Here is a 26,391-nt window from a genome sequence, read left to right as displayed (position 1 = left end):
GGGGGGGGGCGGTTAGGGTGGAGGGAATTATATATTATTGCAGTGTAAAATGCCCAAAATGCACATATGAATTAGTGCAAGAACTCATGTGAGTTGGTAAGTGGTTCTCCGTCTCACAGTTTTTAATGGCTGAAACCTGTTTATCTGCTTTCTGATACAGAGGCCATGTGAGAAGTTTGGAAAAGGCTCAGTTCCTATTCGGGCTACACACTGATAGAAGAGTTTGATACCTTTTCACAGTCCAATTTATCCCTTCCTGTTGCCATTATATTTAAGTAGCAATATATGAATATAGGGCCTTTTTGCAATGATAGCATGGTGACAGGATGTTTCTTCATGTCAAGAAACAATAAATATGGAGGAGTCTATCAACTGTCACTTCAAGAGAAAAATTAGTTTTAAACTCTTTCTCCTAAAAAGACTACCTGCAGCATCAGAACAAAGGTTGGCAACATCCCTTTGCTTTGTCCTGGAGCTATTTTGTCCTGCTGGAACAAAGTGGGGAGTTAGAAGGGCTAGTCTCCTACTTGCATTTTCTTCAGCTGTCCTTCCCTGGAGCACACCCAGCTTCTCTCTCCTCTACCTGGCCATTTATTTTCATAAAATTGTAGTAATTAGATATCCTGTCTCTGGAAGAATTCAAGGCCAGGTTGGATGGGGCTTTGAGGAACCTGATCTAGTGGAAAATGTCCCTGCCCATGACAGGGTGATCTTTAGCATCCTTTCCAACCAAAACCATTCTATGATTCTATGAGTCCAGGAAATGTATAGTGTAATAAAAATCTTTGAGATATCTGCTCCTCTTTCATGTACTCAGTTAATTAACTGAGTTGAGAAAAAGTTTATGGCAGACTGACAAATTGAGATCTGCATATCCAGTATTTGATCTAGGTTTTTCTCCTTGTGAAGATTTGCTTAAGAAACACCAAGTGAATTTAAGTGATTTCTAAGTTTAAAAAGAACAGGAAGGTTTTGCTTCAGAGGTTCAGAAAGCTGTGGCATCTGAATAGAGACTCCACACAAGCAATCTTCTCTCTATGGAGACATTGAAATGTTTGGGCATTTTGGTTGGTTGGTCATAGTAAAAAGAGAAAAACCATAATAAAGGGAACTAAAAATGAAAGCAGCATATTGTAGAACAGAAAATTTGTTTTTACAGATTGTTCAAGGTTACTCTGAACAGGTGATTTCAAGGGGAATTTTATGCCCAGCATATGTCTTTTTCCTATAAATAATAAAGCAAGAACAAGGGATTTTTTTAAATGTCATCGTGTCCAGTAGTTGCATTTTAATGCTCATCTGATCTACATCTCCTCTGCACTATCATTCCTTTTTCACTGAAGAGCACAGAGGGGAAATGGTGGGGAGCAGAATGGCGGTAGCCCCTCTATGAGAAATAGTTTTTGGCAGCTGGTAGAGAAGCAATAGTATTTGCCACTCCCCAGCATAATCCTGATTGCATCCATCTCAGTCAACCTTTTAGTAATAGGCTTAAGATGAATCAGTAGAGATACAGGTGGGGAGAAAAACAAAAAAGGAAAGAGAAAAGCTATATTGTGACAAGGACAGAAAAAAATGGGCTACAATACCAGTGAGGGTTTAAAAAACTCCCATGCTGGAGATTTTAAGGCCAGTTTAGACAAACATCTGTGAGAAACTGTTTAGATAACACGAATTGTGTTTGGGATCAGGGGATCACCTGAAGATTTTTCAAAATTTCTCCCTCTCCTTTCTAGTACAATCAGAAATGGCGAGGTAAAACTCTCAGCCAAGGACAGAGTTCAGTGGTGCATCGCACTGCCTTTCCTTGTGCAATGAAGACATATACATAACCAGTGCTCTCTCATCAGGCAAGGAAGGAAAAGGGACCAGGCATGGATAAGAAAAAAGGCATGTAATTTCACTTTCTGATTAACTTAAAATTTGAAGTGGAAACAAACACGACTTTTTGCACCATTATACTGAATTACAAGATCTCCAGGGCTCCAAAGTGTCTGTTCAACTCAGCACCTTAATCTTACCTATCACTCTGCTTACATGCCCAATACCAAACACTTGGAACAATTACCACCGCCGCAGCTGATTCTTACCACACAAGGATAACTCTGGGATCCCTGAGCTTAAGTGCAGCAGAAGTTCTAAGAACTACTACAAATGAAACTCCACTGTAGAGCATACTGCAAAGAATGAAGCCTCAGTCTGACATATCACTGTTTTTTCTCATCATCATCCCATTCAGTACTACAAGTTTTTTACAAGAATCCCTTCTTTCAGTGAAATGCCAGTTCACCCTAACTGTGTTGTACAGACCCACTCTGAACAGGAACATCTGACCTCCCATCTCCCTTTATTATTTCAGCCTAACTCCACCTCCCCTGCAACACTACTTATTTGTTCAATTACTTTGCCAAGCCCTGGCTTATCACACAGATTTTCACTTAAACTAAAAGTAATAAAACCATATTTCAAATTGTTCACCTATTGTGCTTGAATCCCGTGCAATTAACAAAATGCTCACTTAATATTCCTTTTGTCTCAGTGGCCTTAATGTTACTGAACATCTGTTTCACTCTTATCTTGCACTGGAATGTTTTAGACAGATGTAGCTGAAAAAAGTCATTGATTTCAAAATTCATACCCCTAATTCAATTATTCCTATGAAACCTATAGTTTGTGCATAACTAAGTTAGAAAGGAATGCAGTCACATACTAATTTTTTAACACTCCCATCAGAAAGGAAATCTTGCAGAGAGAGCTCCCACAAAAAGCCACAGTAACCTGGAGACTGAAAATTTAAATGTCAATTGAACTCTTTGCCCCGAAGAAAAAAAGTCATCTGAACCTATTATTGTGCAAAACTGAAGGGGTCTCCTGCGGGCCTTTGATCATTCTGCATGTCTTAATTCCTTTTTCCAGTCTTTTTGTTTCTGATATGTGCACTGAACAAATTTAAAGGAACAATCTGTTACTAATTACTCAGGTCTACTCTGCACTCCCTCCCAGCACAGCTGAATTCCAATGTGTGCCCACAAGGAGCATTCTCACCTGTGATCAGGCAGACCTGGAAACAAGCCTCTAATGCTACAAGCTCCAGAGTCCCATTCCCATCATATTTTGTGCCTTCCCATTCATGCATGCTCCACACCAGCCCAGGTACACTGTAAAGCCTCTGCTTTCAGGGTAGTGTCCCTCTTTCCACTGCAAATACTGGCTTTCTGTAACCCTAAATGATCCCTTTTATACTAACTACAAAGTTAGCAAGTGTAGGACAACAAGCCAGCAACAGCCATGCACCAGGCTGTATGTTCTGCTCCCAAAATTTGGTTCCTGCTTTCTGAACCACAAGTGTCTCAATAAGGATTATTTCCAGGATGGAAAGAGTGGGACTGAGGAAGATGACCTCATGTTGCTGTCTGCTCTCAAGAGAACTACATTTTTTCATGACATCATATTTGGCATTCAACTGCCTCCTAAAACCAAGGTAGAGCAAAGCACTTAAAGAAGGTAATCATTCTTCCATATCTCTGGCACTGCCTCTCCGTCTCTTAGGGACTGAAATTGCTTCTACAAAAATAATGAAAATTTGGCCATAAATCCAAGAGGCAACAGAATCAGCCTTGATAATAGATTTTCCCTGCCATTGATAAAGTCTGCTGTTCTTTTTGCTCCTGTGTTTGTTCACAAACACACACACGCAGGCAAAATGTCACACAGGTGCCCCTGGCATTGGATGCACAGTAATTAATGATTTACACCAAGCAACAACCTGCTCAGTGTGCTATATGTTTTGTTTGTTTTTTTTTTTAATTTCTATAATCTTTACCCTCCCCTGAAATCTAAAATTGGACACTTACTGATGCCAACAGCTGTAATAAGTTTAATCGCAAGTTCTGGGATTTCACACTGCATAAAGAAAGGCTCCAAGATGTAGCGTCCAAATGCCAATGATATCACTGCTGTGGCAGCAGGGCTGGAGTGAAAAAAAACAAAGTCACAAAATTAATCTGTAATAGCACATAGTTATTATTCTTATTGGATCATGCTGTAACTTCACTATCAGAGAACAGTGAACCTTAATTTTGGTGCTTTCTTGTAGCTTTGCATACATGCACCACAGTTTGTGAATGTAGCACTACTCAGTGATTCTGATCTTGACAGCAAAAATTCTTACCAAGGTGGCTCTTACAGCTTCCATCTTGCAAAGCAGTTATAATCAAAAGGGAAAGGTATCAATAGAAATCTTCATTCACTCACTTGAAGTGAACATAGCCAGAATCAGATTACATGGGCAACACTGCACAAAAGTCAGTGAATTTTAGTGGCCAGATATATCTCACCCCTCAGAGACACAAGCAAATGAAAATAATTCAAGTTGAGAATTCTGGTTTACTAAAATAAGCATCCAAAATCTACCCAGGTCTTTTATTAAATTCTGAGACAGTCCACATGGGATTTTCTAAAACACCAACAGAAGTTTTTTCTTTTATTGACTAACAATTTCCTAGCACTGCAGGCAAGAGCAAAAATCCCTGTAATATACCATAGAATGCCATAAAACAAAGGAATATGAAGAAAGACATAATGTTTCTTTCTTTGGTCAGTTAGGGCTTTTCATAGTAAGGGTTAAGTTCTCCAATACCCCACAAAGTTGTTGTATTTCCAAATTTGAAATGCTCATAATATTCATATTATGAGAAGGTAATTGTTTGACAGAAGCCTTAGCACTGACATACATTAGTAGCAAATTAGCCTGTGCCTGCATATTACATGTTCCATTTGGGAGGACATTTTCACTCTTTTTAGGACAGCTGGTGGCATCTGTGGTTTGTCTCATACACACTGTAGGACAAAAGGGCACATGATTCTCAAAGGATTTCTCAGTTGAACAAGAGCCCATGCAAATTTCTTGTGAAAAAATCTGCAACACCTCACTTCACAGAATTTTGATAAAAATTCTGCAGAGACATTGTTGTTCTCCATCAAACAATAAAATAATTTTCCACAAAGGAGTTGCACCCTGGAAACAAAACCCACTTTCTTTGCGTTATGATCAACCCAGAAGTCACACACTGTGATGGACCAAGCTGCAGAGCAGCACAGAACAATCTGCCTCAATAAGTCTCTGCATGGATGAGCAAGGGCTGCTGCATGCGCATCTGCCATGCATGGGGTTGTTCCTCTCACTGGCCAGAAAATGGCTTTGCAAATTTTGTCTGGACTTTCACAGACAGGTATTGACTTTACCTCAGTGGAATATTTCTAATTCATATCAGAAGATCACCAGGCTTCTGTCTTTCAAGTACTGCAGGCAGTCTGCCATAGGTGGTTTTGGAGTACCCTAGATCAGATGAAAGATCAGATCTTTGGAGCTGTCCCAGACTTTTTTCCTCAGTCCTAGCTCCTTTCCTCAGACCTTGGATTTTGCCCTCCCATTTCAAGGAAAAGCCTTTTTTAAGAAGCAGTCATTGCTTCTTTTCTAAATACATAGCTCCTAAATTACATCTCTAATAAATAGCTCTGACATTGCCATGTCTTGGGGGAGGGAGATGTTCCTGGCAGTGCAGTCAATCAGTGGAGGGGGAAGTTCAAAGAATAGAGCAGTATTAAAAAAACACACAGATGGGTGTTTAGGGACACAACTTAGTGGTGGACTCAGCAGTGTCAAGTTAATGGTTGGACTCAATGGTCTTGGACATCTTTTCCAACCTTACTCATTCTATGCTTTTCCTTTTGCTACAGTGCTCAGTAACTGTGTGTTCAGGAGCAGGTAGAAGGTGCATGACCCTTCAGCTTTCACTGAAGGGCAAGGATAGAGGAAGACATCAGATAAGGAGCAGGACAGGGTCCCAGCACATACCACAGCTAAGTCAGGCACCTGGCAGCACACTCTCATCCAGCCTTTGTTTAGCAACCACCACAGTGAAGCTCTATAGACAATACATTCACACTGCTGTCTTCACTTGATTGAACAGTAGTTGTTGGGGTTTTTTTAATGGTATATAAATCTGTATAAAATACATAGAACCTGACTCTGGGAGAGAAAGGTTCACACTGAGTGCACTAAGTGAGAAGCAGTGGAGTGTAAGGCAGAATTAATCAGTATATGTGCAGTGTAGTTAAGTGTGTCCTCCACTGTCAAGTAGCAGCTTTAAAGAGATATATGAGAGCAGGAAATGTCTATTTTGGTTGCGACTCCTCCACCAGCCTATGAGTATGATAATCCTGCAATTTTTCAGAAGAAAAACCAGTCTAGCTGAGATGTGTGTGTGCAATTTCATCTGCTAAAAACATAAAATAAACATATATGAGGTCTTAAGTTCTTTGATGGTAGCAGTCAATTAGCTTCCTGATGCAGGAGTCAGATATAAAACTCTACACAAAGTTTCAGCAGTGCTGCTCTGGTCATTGCAAGTTACAACACGTATGGCTTCCTCACAGCCTCTCAGATTGGGTGATTAAGGAATCCACTGATGCTCTCTCCCATGCAACACGATTATTTTCTGGGTGTGGGTCAGATCACGATGACTAAGACCACTTATACAACACTCCTGGGACACTGTTGTACATAAAAAAGTAATTATTTTGTGAGGAAAGGAATTTATGATGCCTGGATTCTTGTGGGTGTAGTGCCTAGGTTAATAAATTGCCTCTGCCAAACAAGGTGCAGATTAAGAGGGAGATTTCTAATACTGTTCCCTTTTGTTGATTCTCTGATGTGAAATGATATAGCTGTTCACAGAGACCTGTGAAAACATAGTTCTCATTCCACTGCCTGATTTTCCTTCTTGGCAAAAGGTTCATACAGTTGAGACATCTGCCCTTTCATCACATTTGATGGAAATTTTGCAGTTAATTCAAAGGTTACATTTTGGTGGGGAGGTTGTGTTGGACCATCTGACATACAAAATTATTTCCTCTGGAAACAACACAAGGATTTAGAGATTCATAATGACTCAGCACCATCAGTACTTTTAAACTCAATAGTCTATGCTAGGACTTGTCAGTGTTATGTAAACATAGCTGTGATTTGAAATCATGCTTGTGCCTCATTTATGACTAATCTGCTGGTTGCGGAAGAGGGGAAAGAAGCGCTAACCAGCCTGAGGCAGGGGGGTGGATGGAGCATTCCCAAAGTCATTTTGTGTGAGTTGCCCTGTTCTACATGTATCAAGATCTCCAAACTCAGCAAAACTGTAAAAATAAAAAAAAAAAAAGAGACTACACGTGAGTTTGATACGTTGATCCATTTACATTATGAAAGTTTATTTCATACGATTCAACATCTTCATATTGTAATTATTCTGCACAATGTCAAAGCCTGCACAAGTCACAAGCTTACACACCAAGGCAACATATTGGACATTTTAGGTATGTGAAGACAGCGTTTTTTTAGTTAGTGTTTTCCAATGTAAGAGTCAAGTTCTCCAACACCCCACAAAAACAAAAAACCAGGGCCCAATCTGACATATAAAGCATACATGGTGCCCCTAACTCTGAAAACTACTGGACAATAGTTTCCCCAGGAGTTATTCCTGTATCCATAGACAACAGTAATTGCTCCAGAAGGTAATGCCAAGACTGAGAAAAGGTAAAGGTGACTTCTCTCTTTCACTGTACTGTATCTAGGTACGGCTAACAACATCATTAGTGACATCAATGGACATAGTAAGCTTACCAAAATTAAGGCAATTAATTGAATTGTTGTGGCAGGGAAAATACATGCATATATGCACACCTGTCTCCTTGAACAAAGCTGATAAGCAGAATAGCATTTTTAAACTCTCTGAAGCAATCATAGTGAAAGAACACAGTTAACTGACCAAAATATATTTGATTTTTTTTTTTCCCCAACATCAGAGACTGCACAAGTGCAGTGCAATCAGAAAAGAAACAGAGTCATGATACACTCACCGAATGATGAGGAGTTCAACCCAGACCCTTACAAATGCAGGTAATGGGCCAAAGGCCTCCAGGATATAGGTGTAGTGACCGCCAGATTTCTTAATGCATGTTCCTAGTTCAGCATAGCAGAGGGCACCTGTGAGAATTCAACAGTGCCAACATGAGAGATATCCAGAAATACCTATCAAAACATTAATAGCCTAAACAACAGAGCTTCCATGGTGTCACAACTACTTTTCATATATTTTTTTTCCAATTAATTTTGTAAGTTTTAATTTACTCCGCTAGACATGCAGTATGCCAAACCATTTATCCAGTTATATTTAAAGCCACTGGACAAGCTATTTGCAATTACTACTTTGCTACTCAATATCTTGTGAAGAGGGACAACAAATTGGGGTGTCACACCAGCCACCCTACTTCCCAGGCAGCCAGATTGCATTACTAAATGAAAGATTTCTGACCCATTTGCTTGTTATCAAAAGCTGATCCAATCCTTTCAGCCTTAGAGATGCCTGGCTCCAACTCTGAAGGTCTGAAAACTGTATTACCTCTCCTCAGCTATGGGCAAAAGCAACCAAATGGTCAAAATTTGGAAGAAGGATCTGCAGAATAAGAATTTTCCTCAACACTACTCCTAAAATCTTCCATGCAAAACTCAGGAGATGGCTTAGTCACAGCTTTTCAACACTGGTGGAGTGTTTCTGTGTGCTGCAAATACAGTGAAAGGTCAGGAACCATCAGCAGGTTACAAAGCTGGGGATTCATGGCTCCACAAATGGACCACATCAATAGTGTTCCATAACCAATAAACACAGCCAGAGTCCTTCTCAGAGTCTTCCTTGGAAGACTCTGAGAAGCCAGTAATAAATAGTAAAAAAATTTGTTAGCACTGCATCACACAGAGTTAAGATCAGCAACATACAGGAACTCATTTCAGCTCTCTTCCCTGCAGGCCTTTACGTCACAACACTTTTAGATAAGAACTACAGTTGTCAAAACCACATCACAAGTATAGGCCCATCAAAGCTGTACCACATGATGACAAATTCTCCCGCCTTGTTCATTTGTTTTGTTTGGGACTTTGCAAAAATGTGGCGACTTATATCTGCTATTCTTTACCTTAACTGAAGATGTGTTTAAAGGAATCCTTACAGCCACATTAAAAAAGGTGTTTCTGCATTTTCTGTTGCAAGCCTCTTCTGTTGAGGGTCAGGATGAAATGGTGTTTTAATATACATTATAAACACAGCCTCAGCAAGACCTTATATGGCCTCTACGTGTGATTTAACTATAACTGAGTCATGCAGGGAATTCAAAACCAAAATATTCAATTTCAAAAAAAAGCAAGAACAACCAAAAAACAAACAAACAAACAAACTGTAACAGGTTCATTCTGAGAACAAGATGCTATCTTTTGCTGTGCCAATTTTCATATCGAGAGGTCTGGAAAATGACCTAAAAAATCTGTGTGATAAAAGTTGGGTACAGACTTTATCTCACAGACAGAAGATTACTACTACTAAAGTTATAGCCATAAATGCAGTGCTTAAACAAATTCTGGGTTAAGTAACTCAAAAGACCAAGGTCTTTTGACAGAGTTACAAATAGGATCTGAGGTTTTTCTTGACAGGGGCATTTTGTTGCAGGCAGATCTTCCACATTTGTACAAGAGATTATGCTGCACATTGTACCCATACATTTATCATTTGACCCAAATGGTCCTAACTTACTTGACTGTTTGTTTGGCCAGGGTGGGTTTAGCCTGTAAAGAATATTTCTTTTAAGTTCAGAGTCAATTTACAAGGTGGCATTTGCATGTTCCGCCTATTAAGTAGACACTTAGTCCCTTTTTATCCTCTTCACCTCCTGCCAGTAAACAAGCAGTTTCCCTTTTAAATAAAGCCAATATTCATGTTAGTTCTTCAGTTTCTTTGAGATTAACTCATTAAATAAGTCAATGAACCCTCTGTCCCACAGAGGCCAGGGTGGGGTTTTCCACTCTGAATGAGGGTTTTGTGTACAGAACAACTTAACTGGACTTCTTCACAATTCAACACTCTTCAAGAATACAAAGAATTAACAAAAACTCCCACAATAAGCAGGCCAGCAATAAAACTCCTAGGGCAGATTTGCTTCTATCACACTGTTTTTTGTAGCCCAATCTTTCAAAGCAACATCATGAGTGAGGAAGGAAGAGCTGGGAAGCGTGGTTATTAGTATTATTGTTTCGGTCCCCTTCATGCCAATACAGCTTACCTACAGTAGGAATTATTCCTCTCAGACCTTGCTCTAGCCTCTGGGGAACTACGTTGAGCTGTCTAAAACATTTCAGTGGTGTTCAAGCAGCATGCTCATCCAGCTGCCAGGGCTTTACAAACAAACCATAAATACATCTTAGAGATAGGAGAAAAACATACAGCACATTTTATAGGGAAAAAATGCTCATTTGGTTTACTTGTTCCTTTAGGGACCCATTAAAAATATATATATATATATAGATATATATATATGTTTCCAGCTTTCACCAGCTGGTGCTGTAAGTGGGGGGACAGGGGTTGCAAATCTTTGCACCCTCCACACACCCATCATGAAGCACAGACCTTCTGTAGTCCCATTGGTGCTCTATCTCTGCACTCTGACTTCCTATCCAATAGTAAAATCAGAGAAATAATCACAATAATTCACCAGCTGCCCCTCTAGACCAATTAGAAACTTTTCAGAGACTTACCAAAAAGTGAGAGGATACCACACACTGTCCATACAGTCAAGGACATGCCCACGCTGCCTGTGTTCTTCAGGATGCCTTTGGGAGAGATGAAGATGCCAGCTCCAATGATAGTGCCAATTATGATGGATATCCCCCTCAAAAGCGTCACTTTCTTCTTCAGCACAACTTTTCCCTCCTGGGCTGGCTGTCCACTGTCCAGAGAGGACAACTTGCCATTAGCTTGTCCCTGCAAGTAGCTTCCATTAGAGACCGTAGGCACAGCAGTTTTCCTAAACATGCTACAGTGCCACCAGCACTCTGCTGGCAAGCACAGGCAGAAAAGTTTTCAGCAGAAACTGAAGGGGTTTTTTTTCCCTCTCTATGTAGCCAACTACTTTGTCTCTTCCTCTGTTTTCTCTTGTCTTTCCAGCTGCTCCTACACACAGGTAACAAGCTCTTAAAGAGTATGTAAGCCCTTCCTGTGATCCAAGCCCAGCTCAGGAACACCTGCGTTTTCACACTGTGGTACTGCCCTATCATTGGAAACCAGCTCAGCTTCCGCATGGACTTGTATTTAAGCCCTTGTCATACCAAGTTACTCTAGCTGAATGATGATGTAAATTCTCCAGGTTTGCATCAGCCATTTGAGAAACCGCTGGCATTACTCAGCATTTCTTTTCTTTTTTTTTTTTTTTTTTTTTTTTTGCCATTTGAAAAACCCCCGGGATTTTTCCCCTTTTTTTTTTTTTTTTTTTTTTTTTTTTTTTTTTTTTTTTTTTTTTTTCTTTTTAAACTGTAGGGGCATGTTGTGCAACTGACCTGGGGGTGGTGAGAAGAACAAAGCACTCGCAAGCAACTCGAGCCAAACCTCACCAATCAGTGCAAGCCTATCACCCAAGACACCCGGAGACACATTCCCAATTTTTTAAAGCAGCTCAGAGCCAGAAACAAAAGCCTGCCTAAACATAAAGCTCGTCAGAGCACAAGGGGAAAAGAAATCAAACAGGATACGTCATCCCTGGGTCTAATCCAATTTCATTCTCGAAAAACTCTCAACAAAAGTTCAGTTTGTGGGGCTGAACTGCTAGTGTTGCAGTTGATCTGCCTCTCCCACATCCGTGTTACTAATTTGGAAATCCCTGCAGGGACCAGGACCCACCATAAAGGACCCATAGAGCCCCAGTGTTACGCCGAGTTACTTAGCAACACGCCCCAGTCAGCCTAAGGAGCGCACAGGCGTTATTTCCACGGAACAGGCATTTTTGTAGGTGCAGCTGTTTTCCGGGATGTCAGGAACCAGCACTGTAACACCGCTTTGTTAAAATGCACTGCAAAGGTTCACAGCCACCTTGCATGCATGACCAGCAGGAGCAGGGCAACACCCCAGAGCACAGGATCTCCAACAGCTCAGGAATCAGAAAGGCATTTCTGTGTTATCCCTGATAACACAAAAATCCGCAGAGCTCCCCTGAGCAGATAAACAGGTAATCAGATGCATAAATACATTTGCTTCACCTGATCATTTAAATTCAAACTGAGCAATTAAATTGTTAAAAAGAAGTGTTTTCTCCTAAAACAGAGCAAAAATCAATAGCCTTCAAGCATTTTTGACATAATCAAGGGACAGCCTTTATAACACATGCCAAAGGGGAAAAATTCTTCGTGGTATAACAATTGCAGCTGCTAATAGCTTCAGATTAGATCAGTGTAGTGAGAGGTTATTGCTACAGTTACTGCTCTTACAGGTATTACTTAATTAGTACCTTGATTTGGGAGTAAAAAGATCAGTTAAACCATTTTATCCTTCAAAAAGCAGGCACTGAGCTCAGAGCACAACTGTGCTTTCAAATTTATGTGAGAAAGAAGAAATACTGGACTACCAACATGCTGCAGCTGTAAAACTTGAGTGTTTTTAAAGCCTCATATTTTCAGTTATAACTCACCTATAATAGCTGGCACTGAGATAAAAGAAGGCATAAAAAAAGCTTATCTGGTTTAAATGCACACAGGTAAAAAGCAAAGTGAATGTAGCTTTTGACTACATAGCAGTCAAGTAGTGCTTGTCCAGTTTTCTGAACATATCCTACTTCTGCCTCCATCTACTGATGTGCTCAGAAGCTGATCCCTCACTGGATGTGCTCACAGCTGATCGCTGTAGAGCAGTCCACATGTGACTGCACAGACTGATTGCGGACAGGACCTTCCCTGTCACCCCACAGTCTAAACCAAGCCAATTTCCATGGCACTGGTTACAAGTAAAAGCCAGGATTGGGTGGCATGCTGTGCCAAGATGTTTCCTCTTGATGCACGTTCCACAGGCTGCCCCCCAATAAGATCAGGCAACTGGATCAAATCAAACCAGCAAAAAGCATTAACCAGAAAACTGAGTTGGGCTGGTGACCTTTATTTTAATTTTCAAAGGCTTTTTAATGAAGAAGCACATGACATCTTCAAACATCTGATACTTTAACGTAGACATTCTTAACTAATGTTTACCCTTTATTTACACAGGAAGTTGGTTCCAAGATCAAACCAAAAGCTCAATGACCAGACGACCCTGAGGCAGCTCCCAGCAAGCCAGTTGTCTGCAACAACCATCCAGTACAAAGCTTGGGCAGTATAATGGCTTTCAAATAACATTTGATTACTAGCCAGGAGAATACATGTTTCCCCTTTGGGCATAGCAATTAACACTCTCCCATGCAGGGAAAAGGGTGCTTGCTCCTTCAGTGGTATGGGGATATCATGCATGCGAAGCTTAGGACTTAGTGAAATTCCCAGGGAAATTTATAAGGTAGGACCAGAGGAAAGCTGGATGCAGAAAACTCCTTTTCCTAACTCCTGGCAGCTTGCTAGTGATCTCATTATTTGTAGCCTTCCCAGGGAGTATGTTTGTGTACTTCTTCTTCATAGCTTCTCAATGCTATCCACTAAAAATAAGAAAAATAGGAGCTTTTCTCCTTTGAGTTCCAGCCTTACTTCCAATTATTAGTTTCACTCAGGGTAAGGAATACTTATTTGGTGTTGGGGGATTATTTGTTATATTCTGGGAAATTCATGAGAACTATCCATCAAATGAGCCCAATCTTGAGGATGTCACAAAGCTGGAAGAGGGTCATAACTGGCTGCTGACCCCACTTACAGTATACTCACAAAATCTCTTCTGATTATTTGTATCTCACTGGCCACTTTTACTTCAATTATTCATCACAGAGCTAGGACCACTATGCAAACACAACAAACAATGCTCAGTGTCTTTTCAAAAAGCTTTTCTGAAAGCACAGGGCTTAACCTGCCCAACACTCAGAACAGCCCCATTCTTCCATAAAAAGTCACTCTAAAAGCAGAACAAAGAGGTATAAGGTGCAATTTTCTTTAGACTGATGAAATTTTTTGAAGCAGTGTTTCAAAAAAATATGTTCTGAAAATAAACCTTCAGCCTCTAATAGCATCTGGCATTGTGCATAGCCTTTTTATTGTTTCTCCTCATTTTTTTTTCCCCAATTCATAGACATTTTCTCCTGAACAAACATTTTAAAGCATAACAGATCATCACTGTGAAACAGTTTCATTTTGAATCTCAATGCCAGCCCTGATCAATCTATCCACTGTCTGTTCCAAACAAAAATCCTCTATAATTTCTAGATGTAGAGAGCATACCTTGACAATGTTTCCAGGCATTTGTCTATCAGCTTATTGAATCAAACAAATCCAAAGAGTCACAAGTCAAGCCTCCAGCCACACATTGCCATGCTGACTGGAGACACAGGAATAAAAGAGGAAGTTCAGCAAGACTGAAAAGACGAGGAAAGCCCCAAACTATTACACGTGGGTGGTATGGCATGAAAAATGTTGTTTAGAAAACAGATCTGAGTCTCCTGTGTATAATGCCAAGTTGTTTGTGAGCTTCAGAAAGCAGCCCTGCAGAAAGGCAGCCGTCTGGTTTCAAATGTCAAAGGATGGCAAAATACCTAAAAGTATTTGTTTCATGCAGATGATCTAGCACTGAGAAGTTTTGACTGGGGATTTCAGCTCCTATTGTAGTGTTGAGAAGGAATTTAACTAGTATTGGGGGTAGAAAATCTATAAGCATTTAAAAACTAAGATGTCATTGAGAATAAATGATTATGAAGTAACAAATATCTCAGCAGACTGGGAGAGATTTTAAAGCTTTAATGCAAACATAGAATTGTGAGAATATCAAAATACTTTGTTATCTCTACTACAGGTCAAATCTTTAGTTAAAAATGGAAATACTGAGAATGTTGGGGGGGGCTGTTATTTTGTAGTCAGAGTCTTGCAATTTACTCAATTATTTTTCATTCCACTTTGTGCTGGACACAAACATATTTAGCAGCAAAAGGAAAAATGAAAAGGAATGAAATAGACATCCAGCTCACAGATTTTAAAAACAAGATAAAACTCTATAAGAAATCCAAAAGCAATTCAAATATTTTTTTTTTTTTGTATTCTCAGTCAAAAGCTTCCTAAAAAATGCAGGAAGAAAATAAAAATCTGATATCAAGAAGACTGCAGGCAACAGCAGTTTAGAAGGCAAATGCTTCTGAAAGTTTCCCTGTGTTCAATTTGCTGATAGCTGCCAGTCAATTTTCAGCTCGAAAAGAAGGAAAGAAAAAGGGATTTCAGAAATCCCTCCTATTTTTCTCACTATTAAAGCTCTATTTAAAAAGATATGATGAATTTGGCTGAATGGTTTGACAGTTTAATGTGTCTTTTTTAAGCAGACAGGAATCATTAGCACCTTGTATCAAGCATGAAAGCTCCACAGGAGAGAAAGCCAATTCTCACTGAAACCCTTTGGATATGAAAATATGAGTGTGTTTTATACCATCCAGTTTTTCATATATGGGATATACGTCATCATAACCTAAGCAATGCTGTACATAAATATTATTCTTGAGTTTTTTGTGTTTGCATTTCTCTTTAGCAGAATGAAACAACAATTTTCAGAGTCCCCATGTTATTTTTCTTCAGTTTTTGGATGCAAATACTGAGATACCTCATGGCACTCAAGAAATCAAGACCTCAGGGTAAATTTCCATTAAAATTGCATGTGCCAGATACCTGGCATGATGGCAAGATTGCTGGCAGCTTCAGGGAGTCAGGATTTTATTTCAGATTACTCAGGCTAGGCTGGGCATGTGAAGAGAATTAATTGGCACTTTAGAAAAAAAATCTTTGAAAAACTCAGACAAAATTAGCAGTGAGAATGTTTTCTAACCCATTTCCCCATTTTTCGTGGGAGAATTCTTCACAGTAGATAAAAATTTGTAATGTGAAGAAAACATACAACTGCATAGATTGTCAGATTTAACCTTGGCTCTTTAGCAACTCCATATTCACTTTTATGGTATTTTTCATACAATTCATACAGTATCATTTTCCATTTGCATTACTCTTCTATTTGATCTGGTACTGGACTTTCTGTGAATTATGATTTTCCACTATAAATAATATTTTTCTTTTTTTTTTTTTTAAAGGGTTAATTATACTTATCCCAGTTCACAGGTGTGACAGGTAGATTCAGCTGCTGAATTCTGTTATGAAAAGAATCTATACAAAATCTTGGGAGAGGAGAATTCAAGAACTTAAAGTTTTAATTTACTGGACACTAAGTGGGGAAATCTTTCAGATCCCTTGTCGTAATCTGAAGCCCAGTTCCTTACCTCCACCCTTAACAGAAGGTCACCTGTCTATCCCACCAGATTAGCTGAGCTCCTTCCCCTTATGCTGCATACAATTTAGACTAGATAGAGAATATATACAAAGTTATTTGATTTCTCTTAAGGAGAAAACTACACTCTTACCCGACAAAAATTGTGATGGGAATTATAAGTCCCATTTTGTTCTCATTCCTGTCTCAATTGCCATATGCAGCAATACTCACACTTTTTCCCTTTTAATGTAGATTTTTCCCCTTTCCCCATTTAATGTAGATTTTTTTTTTTTTTTTTTTTTTTTTTTTTTTTTTGTCTGGAGACCAAACAAATCTTGGTTGGAGCATTGTGCAGGTCATGAATGCAGCAAGGTCAGGTTTCAGTCAATGAGCTCTGGGGTGGTCAGGGCTTCTTTAGCAGTAATGGCACAACATCTCCATCAATAGAGATGGACAGAAGCATCTCATTTGAGGGTTGAAGCAGTGACAGAGTTTACCACAAGAAGGGATATAACCTGCAGATAAGCAAAAGCACATGCATGCTCAGAAATGACTGGCAGTCAGTCATGCACACAGTCATAGCAGTTTAACATTGAAATGCAGCCTGTGGATCATACAGGGAATCATTTTATTGGCATCTAAATACACATACTTTGTCTTCTTGAAGTGTTAAAAACTCCATCAGAAAAAGCACTTGCTTGGAACACTGCCAAGGTGCTTCAGCAGTTTGTACTAGATCAGCTCCATATATTATTCCCACATTTCCAAAGAGAGCAGCATTTGAGTGCTGAGGTCAACCTCTGTTTTTACTTTGAAAGTGAAGTTCCTATTTTCCACATTAACAATCTATTCTTCAGAGATACTGTCAACTCAAGCATAGTAATTTTACCATGTTTTGTGACATTTAATAAGAAGATTAAGAAGCCGATGTATGGCAGATGGACACAGTGTGTGGGCTTGATTAACGTATTTCTAACTTGCCACTTCTGGACTTTAAAATTTTGTGCAAAACAGCTACCATGCCTGAAATATGCCCTCTTCCCCCTCCCCACATTTGTGAGGAGGTACAATTTACCCAGATCATGAGAAATTCAGTCTCTGGGACAACAAAAAGTACTGACATGGATTTCTAAGCACATTTCAAAATCATGCTTCACATAGAAACAGCCAACAGCTCAACCCTCTCTGTGTATAATGTACCACTTCCAGCATTTTTCCATCCCTCCCACCTTTAATCTAGTGCAAAGATTAAGAGAGGAGGCTTTCCTATCAAATGTTCCTACTCTTATCATAGGCTCTTTTATAACAAAATGGACACTAACCTCAGAGTTTTATTCTTCTTTGTTGCACTTCAAAGAGGAGAGTTGAGAGGACTCTGTAAGAGAGCACAATTCGAGGGCCCTTGCCTTAAAATTAATGAATATAATCAGTATTGTTCACACTTTTCTAGAGGCTTCAGGGCCCTAACAGTCTCCTCACAGGAGATGGTGGCAGAGAGGGATTCAACAGGATAAAAGACTCATTCCTCTTTAACACACACACACACACACACACACACACACACACACACACACACACACACACAGAGACTGCTGAAATTTTGAGCTAATATACAGGGTAGGAATGTGTCTAGTCATTGTCTCTATAGCTAAAGCAAAGCCTTCCCTCTGCATAACCTGCCCCACACTGAGGTGGCCCTCCCCTTGAGTATGCAACACTGAATATACAGATATCTCCTTTACTATCCATCTGCTGAATCAAAATACAAATTGTACTTGAGTTAAAACAGCACACCAAGTTAACTGTAGTCATTTTCAAGTAGCACAACACCTCCCTGTAAAAGATATTCTGTGGTAGACAGAAGGGTCGCAGAGAGGGAGTACAGAAAGATGGTGCACTGTAAATCATGTGAACACTTCCTGCAGAACAGGTCAAAATGCCACAGAAATTTAGGCTGGGGAAAATTTGAGCTGCTCCTGTATCAATTTCTCTTCAGTTTACACAATGTAGGCTTTTATTTATTCTTAATTTAAACAAGAAATAAATGGACAGGAGTATAGGTTAAGCAGAGACTTTACGTTAATCAACTGCATACACCTTTTGTTAATAATTATCTTCAATTTATAAAACCCTTTAGAGAAACTAATGAAAATAGCCCACTTCAGCTTTCTGAAAACAACATATATTTAAAGGCCTCTCCTCAGGCATGACAGCAATGAATATGCTACATAACAAGTATCTTGCCATTAACTGTTGCTTTATTTTAGTTTTTGATATTTATTTCTCTTTTTTTTTCCACCTGAAGACATATACTCAGTAAAGTCTGAACTAAAATAGGAGCCATTCCCATTTGAATTTCTTCTTACTTTCCATATTTTTCATGTCCCTTTCCAGGGACCAGTGAATGCCCAAGTCTTAGTGAATCTTCTTGAATAATGCAGAATTCACTCTTTGATCCAGATACCCATCATTATCCGAGATAGCTCAACAAAGCAAAGCAGCTTAATCCAGAGCTTTTCACTGTTCTGCCTGCCCCCCCAGGCTATGCCAGTTCTGCACATTGGAGGAGGAGGACACAACCAGCCAGCTGAGACAGTTTTGTGTGTCCGCACAAGTGCACAGCCAAGCAGAAATCTTGGTGAGGAGACAGCAGTTCCCAGACTGCCGTTCGGCATTGGTGCCGTTCCTACTTCCCATCAGAGCAGAGTCAAGAGTCCAAAGACAGGAATTCCTATTTTTCTCAAAGCAGAGCAAAAATGAGCAATATCATTAAAATAGGGACTACTCTATTAGAGGTAAATAGGGAGTAAATTCTCTGATTCTCCTCTTCCACTGGTCCTCGCCTTCCAAATGGGAAAGGCTTCATTGCTTCTTTATCATGAAGGGAGAATAGAAGAGGCACTAATCCAGAAGTTCCAACAAATCCCACAACCAGAGTAGGAAGCTTTTTGAAGTGCTCTCCTCTTTGTATGGACAGTCTTGCTATTCTTCACAAAATGGAGGATATCACCACAGAGCACGATATAAAGGACTGAAAGGTCAAAGTAGTAAAGAATTTTATTTTCTATAATGTGTTTCTCATTATATTTCTAATACTGCTTCTCCTGACAAGAGCTATTCTGAACATATTGGGCAACAAAATAGAAATTCTACCTCCTGACAATTGTTCTGTCAAAAAACTGGAAATGAGAAACAATGCTCTGAGTCACAGTCCATCTTCCTAACTCTCCCTTCACCTCCCCATGAAGGGTACAAAAACCAGTTTTTCTGTAAGTGTTCCCTTTCCTCTTGGCATCTGCATGGCAGCCATGTATTTGGGAACCTATGCAAATTTCAGAGATTCTTCTTACATATACTGTTTTATTTTTATCTTCTGAGCTTATTCTACCTTATCTATCCAGATACGCAAACCCCACTGCTATAAACTTCAGGATCTCCTAATAAGTGAATTCATCTTGTTGTAAAAGACTCATACATTTTTATTTCTACTTGCATGATCTGGCATTTAATTTCTCTTCTTCCCTTCTGATAATTAATTACTTGGGAGTGTGGAGAGCAGAGGGAAAAGTGAGGAGAAAAGCCAGGAATTGTGCCAACCTCAGGTTTGAAAAAGTAGTTTTCTTTATTTTGGCAGAAAAGTTTTGCATTAGTTGTTTTGCATTCCTTAACTGTAGCTGTTACTACATTTTGTTTAGAAGGTGAAATTGTCTGAGTATGCAAAAGTAATTCCAAAGATAAAAAGCAGGAATGGTTTAGCCCCTATGTTCTGGATTTTCATGTCTGTTGGCAGTTTCTGTAATCGAAGCAGCAGATTCATAGCTCAGAACCACAAAATACATAATGAGCTGCAACTACTAAAGTTTGCTGGGTTAAAAGGAAATCTGCCACTGCTTTGTGGCAAATAAGTCCCAAAAGTAAAGGAAAAAAAATTCTGTGAACAAAACCAAACATGCATTGGTTTGTTTCTCCCCCAAAAACAAATGTTCAGGTGCTCAACTATCACCCAGAGAGAGAAATTTTGGCACACCAGGGATTGTGCAACTGTAAATTAAGGAAATGCTTCTTTCTTCCTCCTGCAACTTGCTGACAGGCCACTCTGTATATTTTAACAGAGTATGGATGATGTGCCGTTGTCCCTTTTCAGGAATAGAAAAATCCAGCCGGATCTATATGGCAAAATCCATGACATTGAGAAAAGGATGTTTTTTTGCTCAGGACAAGACAGATGTGCAGTTTAAACCTCTCAGTTACTACAATATCCTTCTTACCTAGGTGCCAGCTGAACCAGTCAGATTTTCACTGTAGCCTGACAACATGAAGTGCAACACATTTCTGGTATTTGAAATTAAGTCGTGTCTTTACAGTCATGCACAGTACTTAATTTTCTCTGCGTGGCTTTTCTGCATCCATGCTGCCCTTCTGATCTCAAATTACAGAAATTTATTTGCATTCACAGCTTCTCAATATACTCTTGGCTCTTTTTTCTGTTCATCAGAAGGACAATTTCCTCTTCCAGAGTCTGATGCCATCCTGGAGAATAAACATTAGAAATAGATTACATGCAGTGTGTGTTCAAATAAATTACATGTTTAAATGTGTCAGTTAAACTATAATGCTCAATTAGACAGCTAATTATGTTGAAAATGCAGTTGTGTGCATAAATTGGTGGCCACGCCCCCAGCCTGCCTGGCGGCTTCCATTCACACATTGTCCCTTTGTAAGTTTTATCTTTCATATATCACTCACTTCTAGATTTATCTAAGTGCAGTCAGACACTGCTTTACTGTTATTTCATTTTAAAATATAACTTCAAATACAATTAAATCTTTGCACTGAGTTTTACTACTTGCCATCAAAAATTTAGTGGCAATAGGATTTGTGGACCAGGTCCCCAGACTTTTCAAGGTCATATTCCCAAAATGCTTTTCTATAGCCACGATATTATGAAAAACCCTTTGCTGGGATTTTTCCTCTCCTGAGAAGCTGAGGAGCCTCAGGAGAGAAAGGTAAACAATTACTATCTGCTGCTGGGGAATGCAACAGGTGCATCTGTGATTGGTCCATGTGGATTGTTTTCCATTGATGACCAATCACAGCCACCTGTGCCAAGGCTGTGAGGAGTCACAGGATTTTGTTATTCTATTCTATTCTGTTCTATTCTTGTTGTAGCTTTCTGATCTCTCTGTTCTTTAGTATAGTCTTAATGTAGTATTTTAATATAATATTTAACATAATAAATCAGCCTTCTGAAATGGAGTCAAGCCTCGTGTCTCCACACATGGAGAGTTCATCGCAACACTTTTCCTTTGTTTATGATTACTCACTTTCCAGGATGCTTTTTAATCATTCTCACTGCAGCATTTTACAAGGCAAATCTAAATTTCTTTTAAATTTTCATACACATGTAAACTTTAGAGATGACCTGATAGAGAAGCAGTACATGAAACTAGAGATGACACACTTACACTCAAGAAACACAGTCTTAAAATTGTCACTGAATTCATTAATACTCATTACAACCTGGAAATCAATTAGGAAGAAGAAAGAGTCTGTCAGCATGAACTAAAAGGTTTAATTTTAGAGTGACATCTTGGTATGACAAAATACATCCTCATACTTAATTCCTGACGTATTATCTCACAATCATCAGATAAAATAGATCCTTTCATATATATTTTCTCTGTTTTACCACTCATTCAGTTTCTATAGGTTTACCAGTTTTATTGGCAACCAATCTGACTGAAGCATTTATACACAGAAAAACCCAAGCTCTCATAATTGATGAGATCTGAGAAAAGATAAATTATTTGTTTGGTGTTTCCAGACAGCTACATATTTAATTTCTCACAATATGAAAGGAATCATACAACATCAAATTTCATCACTATAACTGTGTTAAAAATTTAGGCAAAATAAAGACAATATGATAGCACTGAAAGGATAAAAATAAGCTTCACTTGAGCTCAGCATAAAACACCAGTTCAAGCAGATGGCTGTTCTCTTGAGTTCTTATGAGGAGATAATGCAGAAAAATTTACGGTGAAATAAAAACTCCAAACCTGACCATTTCATTTCTTTTCCACGTTGTTATTTCCTCTGAATTATGAAAGATGTAAGTTTCATTTTGAGGTCTAAAACCATTGTCATACAGTTAATCCATACAGTTAGACCATATGAGCCACATTATTAGTGTTCTCAGTCAGCCCACATTTCCTGGTAATATATTTAAGATCCTACACAGTAAAGAAAAACTGAAATAACCCCTGTCAGTAGTTCTGGGTGTATATGGTAGTAAAATCCAGCTCCTTGAGGCAACCAAAATTAATCTGGATAAGTACTGAAAATAACAATGTAGGAGCCTCCTCCAACTTTGACAATGTAAGAGACAAAATGCTCTATTGTATTACACCTTCTTTCATTTTTTAAAATTTGTTACCTCTACAGTCATTCAAGAGGGAAAGCTTTCAACACTATGTACTGCTTTGTCCTTTCAGGACTTTTAGTAACTCCTGTGAACTACCTTAACAGCCAAAATCCAGGGCATGTTTTTTTTGGCAAATTTTAAATTCCACTTCAAAAATAAAAATTCTGTTCAGGTCTCTTTTCAAAAGTGGCATTAAAATTCACACATCCATTTCTGACATGTCATTTTGAACCAGTAGTCCTGGAACAGACTGATATATATAGAAGCAGGCTTAGTATTTATCATTTGGTCCAAGTCACTGAGCAGTGCTAGTATGCCAGCCTAGAGAGTCAGAGAGTGACACTGAGAGGGGCCAGAAACTGCTCAGAGATTTTTAAAGGTTCTTATGACTGTCACTAAGCTCACTGCTTCACAACCGATTGAAAAATGTGAGAGGTTTTCCAGCTGAGGTCACATGTGTCTTAAAGAGGATTAACATGAACAGCCAACTAACAAATGCCAGGTTTTTTTCTTTCCATTTTTTAAATCCTCCTTTCTTTTCTATCCTGTAATAAAACTTTTTTTTCAACTTTTTTTTTTTTTTGCCTTCTATTCTATATATTTCCTCCCTTTTGACATAGCACGTAAGGAAACTGCAAGTCATTTAATAGATGCATCAAGCACAACAAAACTCTGTGCTACAGACTCTGTGGATATGAAGTGCAAAGTGAATCTCACTCAAAGCAGGGAGTATTAAATCACATAACCAGTAAAACAGTTCAAGTTTTCAGCTGCTATTTTACACATTTCAGTTGTGGCATGCTTATCTCTCCATTCTCTACTATCCCCGCTCTGTATATCAATAAAACCTGTTCAGGCTTTAAAACACCTTTAGCTTAGCATCCAAAGTCTTTGCAGAAATAAAACAGAAATGCTTTGTATGAACCACACTAAAAGGCAGCCTTCAAAGTGACACCTCCATCAAGGTAGAACGCAGCACCCTGGTGCAACCTCATCCCATCAGCTGGCCAGGTTTCATCTACATCTCCAAAACATTAAAGCCATCACAGTTTGGCCCAGTACTACAATTATTGTTCACACACAGTAAGCTGCCTGAGTACAGCAAAAAAATCAGAGAAACAAACATTGTAACTAGCAGATGTCACCATTTTTGCAGACCTGAGTAGCTTAATCAATAGTGTCATACTTATTCACGTTGAAGTCTTTCCAGGGTAACCTGATGTTCTCTTGGTGCACTCTCAACTGAAAGCTAAGAGAAAGAAAAAAATACCAAGCTTTACTTTTTTGGTGGAGAAAAGTGAGACAAGAGGCTAATACTGAGCTGGTATTGTTCACCTTTCTCTTCTAGGATCATCTCTTTTCAAAACAAAGAAGTAATTTCTTGTTCCCTTATTAACTGCTGTACACTAGCTTAATGTCATTATAGCATTTTATAACAGCAGTTCTTCAAAGCCTGGCAAATTGGATTCCCCAGCAAACACCATCCACCTATAGGACTAGGCTTGACTCCAGCTGCAGTCCCAAGAGCTCTTGATATAAAAATTGCATCTGAGTTACTCCTATTTTAATTGCCAGAACACTACTCCACCATGAATTTGCACAAGTCCTTCTGAGACACATTTAACTCTGGAGACAACAAAACCAAAAAATAATGTTTTCCATATTTCTGCTTAAAATATATTTTATTTTAGAGCATCCACTCATATTAAAACTCCACACTATCCTGTTCGTTAATTTCTTTCCTTTCAGTTTAGAGGGAAGTTTTCTTAGATGTATTTTTCAACCACTTTAAGGAAACATAAGAGGAACAAAACCCCAAATCTTGATCTTGACCAATATCTCTCATAGGACTTCCTCCCCTCATTAACACTTTTGGATATCATTCACAAAGCAACTTGACATCTGTAAGCACTTAAACTATGAACATCTCAACATTTCCTTTTTAAATTCCTCAGGAAGTAATGGTCAGGCTTAAATGCTAAAGAAGAGAAAGATAAATTTCTGAATGGGACCTCTGAGAGACAGATTATAGCACATTTCACTATTACATTAAGTTTTCTCCTGGCAATTAAAAAAAAAAAAAAAAAAAAAAAAAAAAAAAAGCCAAAGGTAAAGAAGGTAAAGGAATCTCTCACACTGTTCATTTAGGTCATAAAACTTTGTAGTGCTTAAATATTTCAAACTAATTCTTCCAGAAAAACCTCGAACAAGTAATATTTCTCTTTTTTTGGCAGAACTCTCTCAAAGTTTGCATGAGCCAATCTGAGCTATAGACAGGAAGAAGTGGTACATTAGTACAGCTCCATATTCAAGTAGTGTTTTCTACACACAAGAAGCACCATTTCATCAGATTATCAGCCATGAACTTTTTTTATATATATCCAATAGCAAATTAAATAACAACAACAAAAAAATCAGATTTTTATGGATGAAAGTAAGTTTAGCAGTTCCTCATTTTGAAGCTAACGATGTTTGTACATTTAAGTAGCTACATCTACTATTACTCCTAATATGTGGGTAAGAAAAATTCAGCTTTATGTTCTCTTGGAAGGAGGCAGGGATAAAGGTCCATAAGCAGCTTCTTTCATCCAGTTGTTCATAGGAATGTGCACTGGCTACATGACAATTTCTGTCATGAAGAAAATGCTGAACCTGGTGATATAAGCTACCTCTTCTGCAAAAATTATTCCACCAGCTGGCAGCAGTAACCAGGAACACCACGCACTTATTTATCATACCACCAAGGAAAGGGAAGTAATCACTATGTTTACATTCAGCACAGCAATGCAGAAAGATATACTGGTACAACTCTGTATGATTTAACTAAGCTTACTCCGAAAGCTCATCCAGTGAAATAATCATTGACTAATCTCAGCACATAGCTGCAGAGACACTGATGGCACTGGTCATTGATTTTACATGACTATCAAGTAATTGATTTTGGTTTGAATAGAAAGCCGTCCACCCCCCTTTGTCTGTTGGCTTTGGTTATGCTCATTACCAGTAAGTAAGTTGCTTATATTGCTTTTCTCATAAATTTCATAATAATCTTGTGCTGGTGACATCATTTTTGTTGTGAACATCATTACATCCTAGTGAATTATAAATGGCAAAAGAGGCTTCTTTTAGAGTACATGTCAAGTCTTCTAATGCAAAATTGTTGTCATTTTCTCAAAACCTCCCGAATGTGAGTAACAAGCAAAAGAGAATTTTTCACTCTGCTTTTAAAATGAGGAAAACACTTATTAGCCTCCAAATGATGGTGGACCATAGGAGGAGAATGCTTCAACAACTTCTCTTTCCACCACCTGCCACATCGGCTTTCTTGTATTTACAGCCAACATCTGCAGTCCCACTGCCTGCCCAGTGACTCCTACACTTTGCTTTATTCCACTAGGTATTTTTTTTAGGTATTCCACTAGGTATATTTCAGTAGTGTTAAGAATAATCAAATTATTTAGGTTGGAAAAGGCCTCTCAGGTCACCAGTCCAATAATCCAGCACTGCCATCTTCATCTTTAAACCATGTCACTAAGTGCCACACCTAGATGTTTGTTGAATGCTTCCAGGGAGGGTGATTTCACAGTTTCATTGGGCAGCCTGTTCCAATTCTTGACAATACTTCCTGTGAAGAAATGTCTTTTAATATCCAATCTAAACCTCCCTGGTGCAATTTGA

The 26,391-nt window shown here is 38.8% G+C and overlaps 1 protein-coding gene across 2 annotated transcripts in view; it reads right to left on the bottom strand.

The window, feature by feature from the left end:
* Positions 1 to 10,910, bottom strand: part of SLC7A11 (solute carrier family 7 member 11) — a 59,416-nt gene extending 48,506 nt beyond the window's left edge. For both annotated transcript variants that reach the window (XM_041469425.1, XM_041469433.1), the window contains exons 1-3: positions 10,634 to 10,910; positions 7,912 to 8,038; positions 3,855 to 3,970 (exon numbers count right to left, since the gene is read on the bottom strand). In XM_041469425.1, the coding sequence (XP_041325359.1) occupies positions 3,855 to 3,970; positions 7,912 to 8,038; positions 10,634 to 10,910 (520 nt within the window). The remainder of the gene's footprint in view (positions 1 to 3,854; positions 3,971 to 7,911; positions 8,039 to 10,633) is intronic.
* Positions 10,911 to 26,391: the final 15,481 nt, after the last annotated feature.

Source organism: Pyrgilauda ruficollis, unplaced genomic scaffold (genome assembly GCF_017590135.1).
Source record: "Pyrgilauda ruficollis isolate IOZ18807 unplaced genomic scaffold, ASM1759013v1 scaffold103, whole genome shotgun sequence".
Lineage (NCBI taxonomy): Eukaryota > Metazoa > Chordata > Aves > Passeriformes > Passeridae > Pyrgilauda > Pyrgilauda ruficollis.
This window is presented reverse-complemented; position numbering and strand designations above follow the sequence as displayed.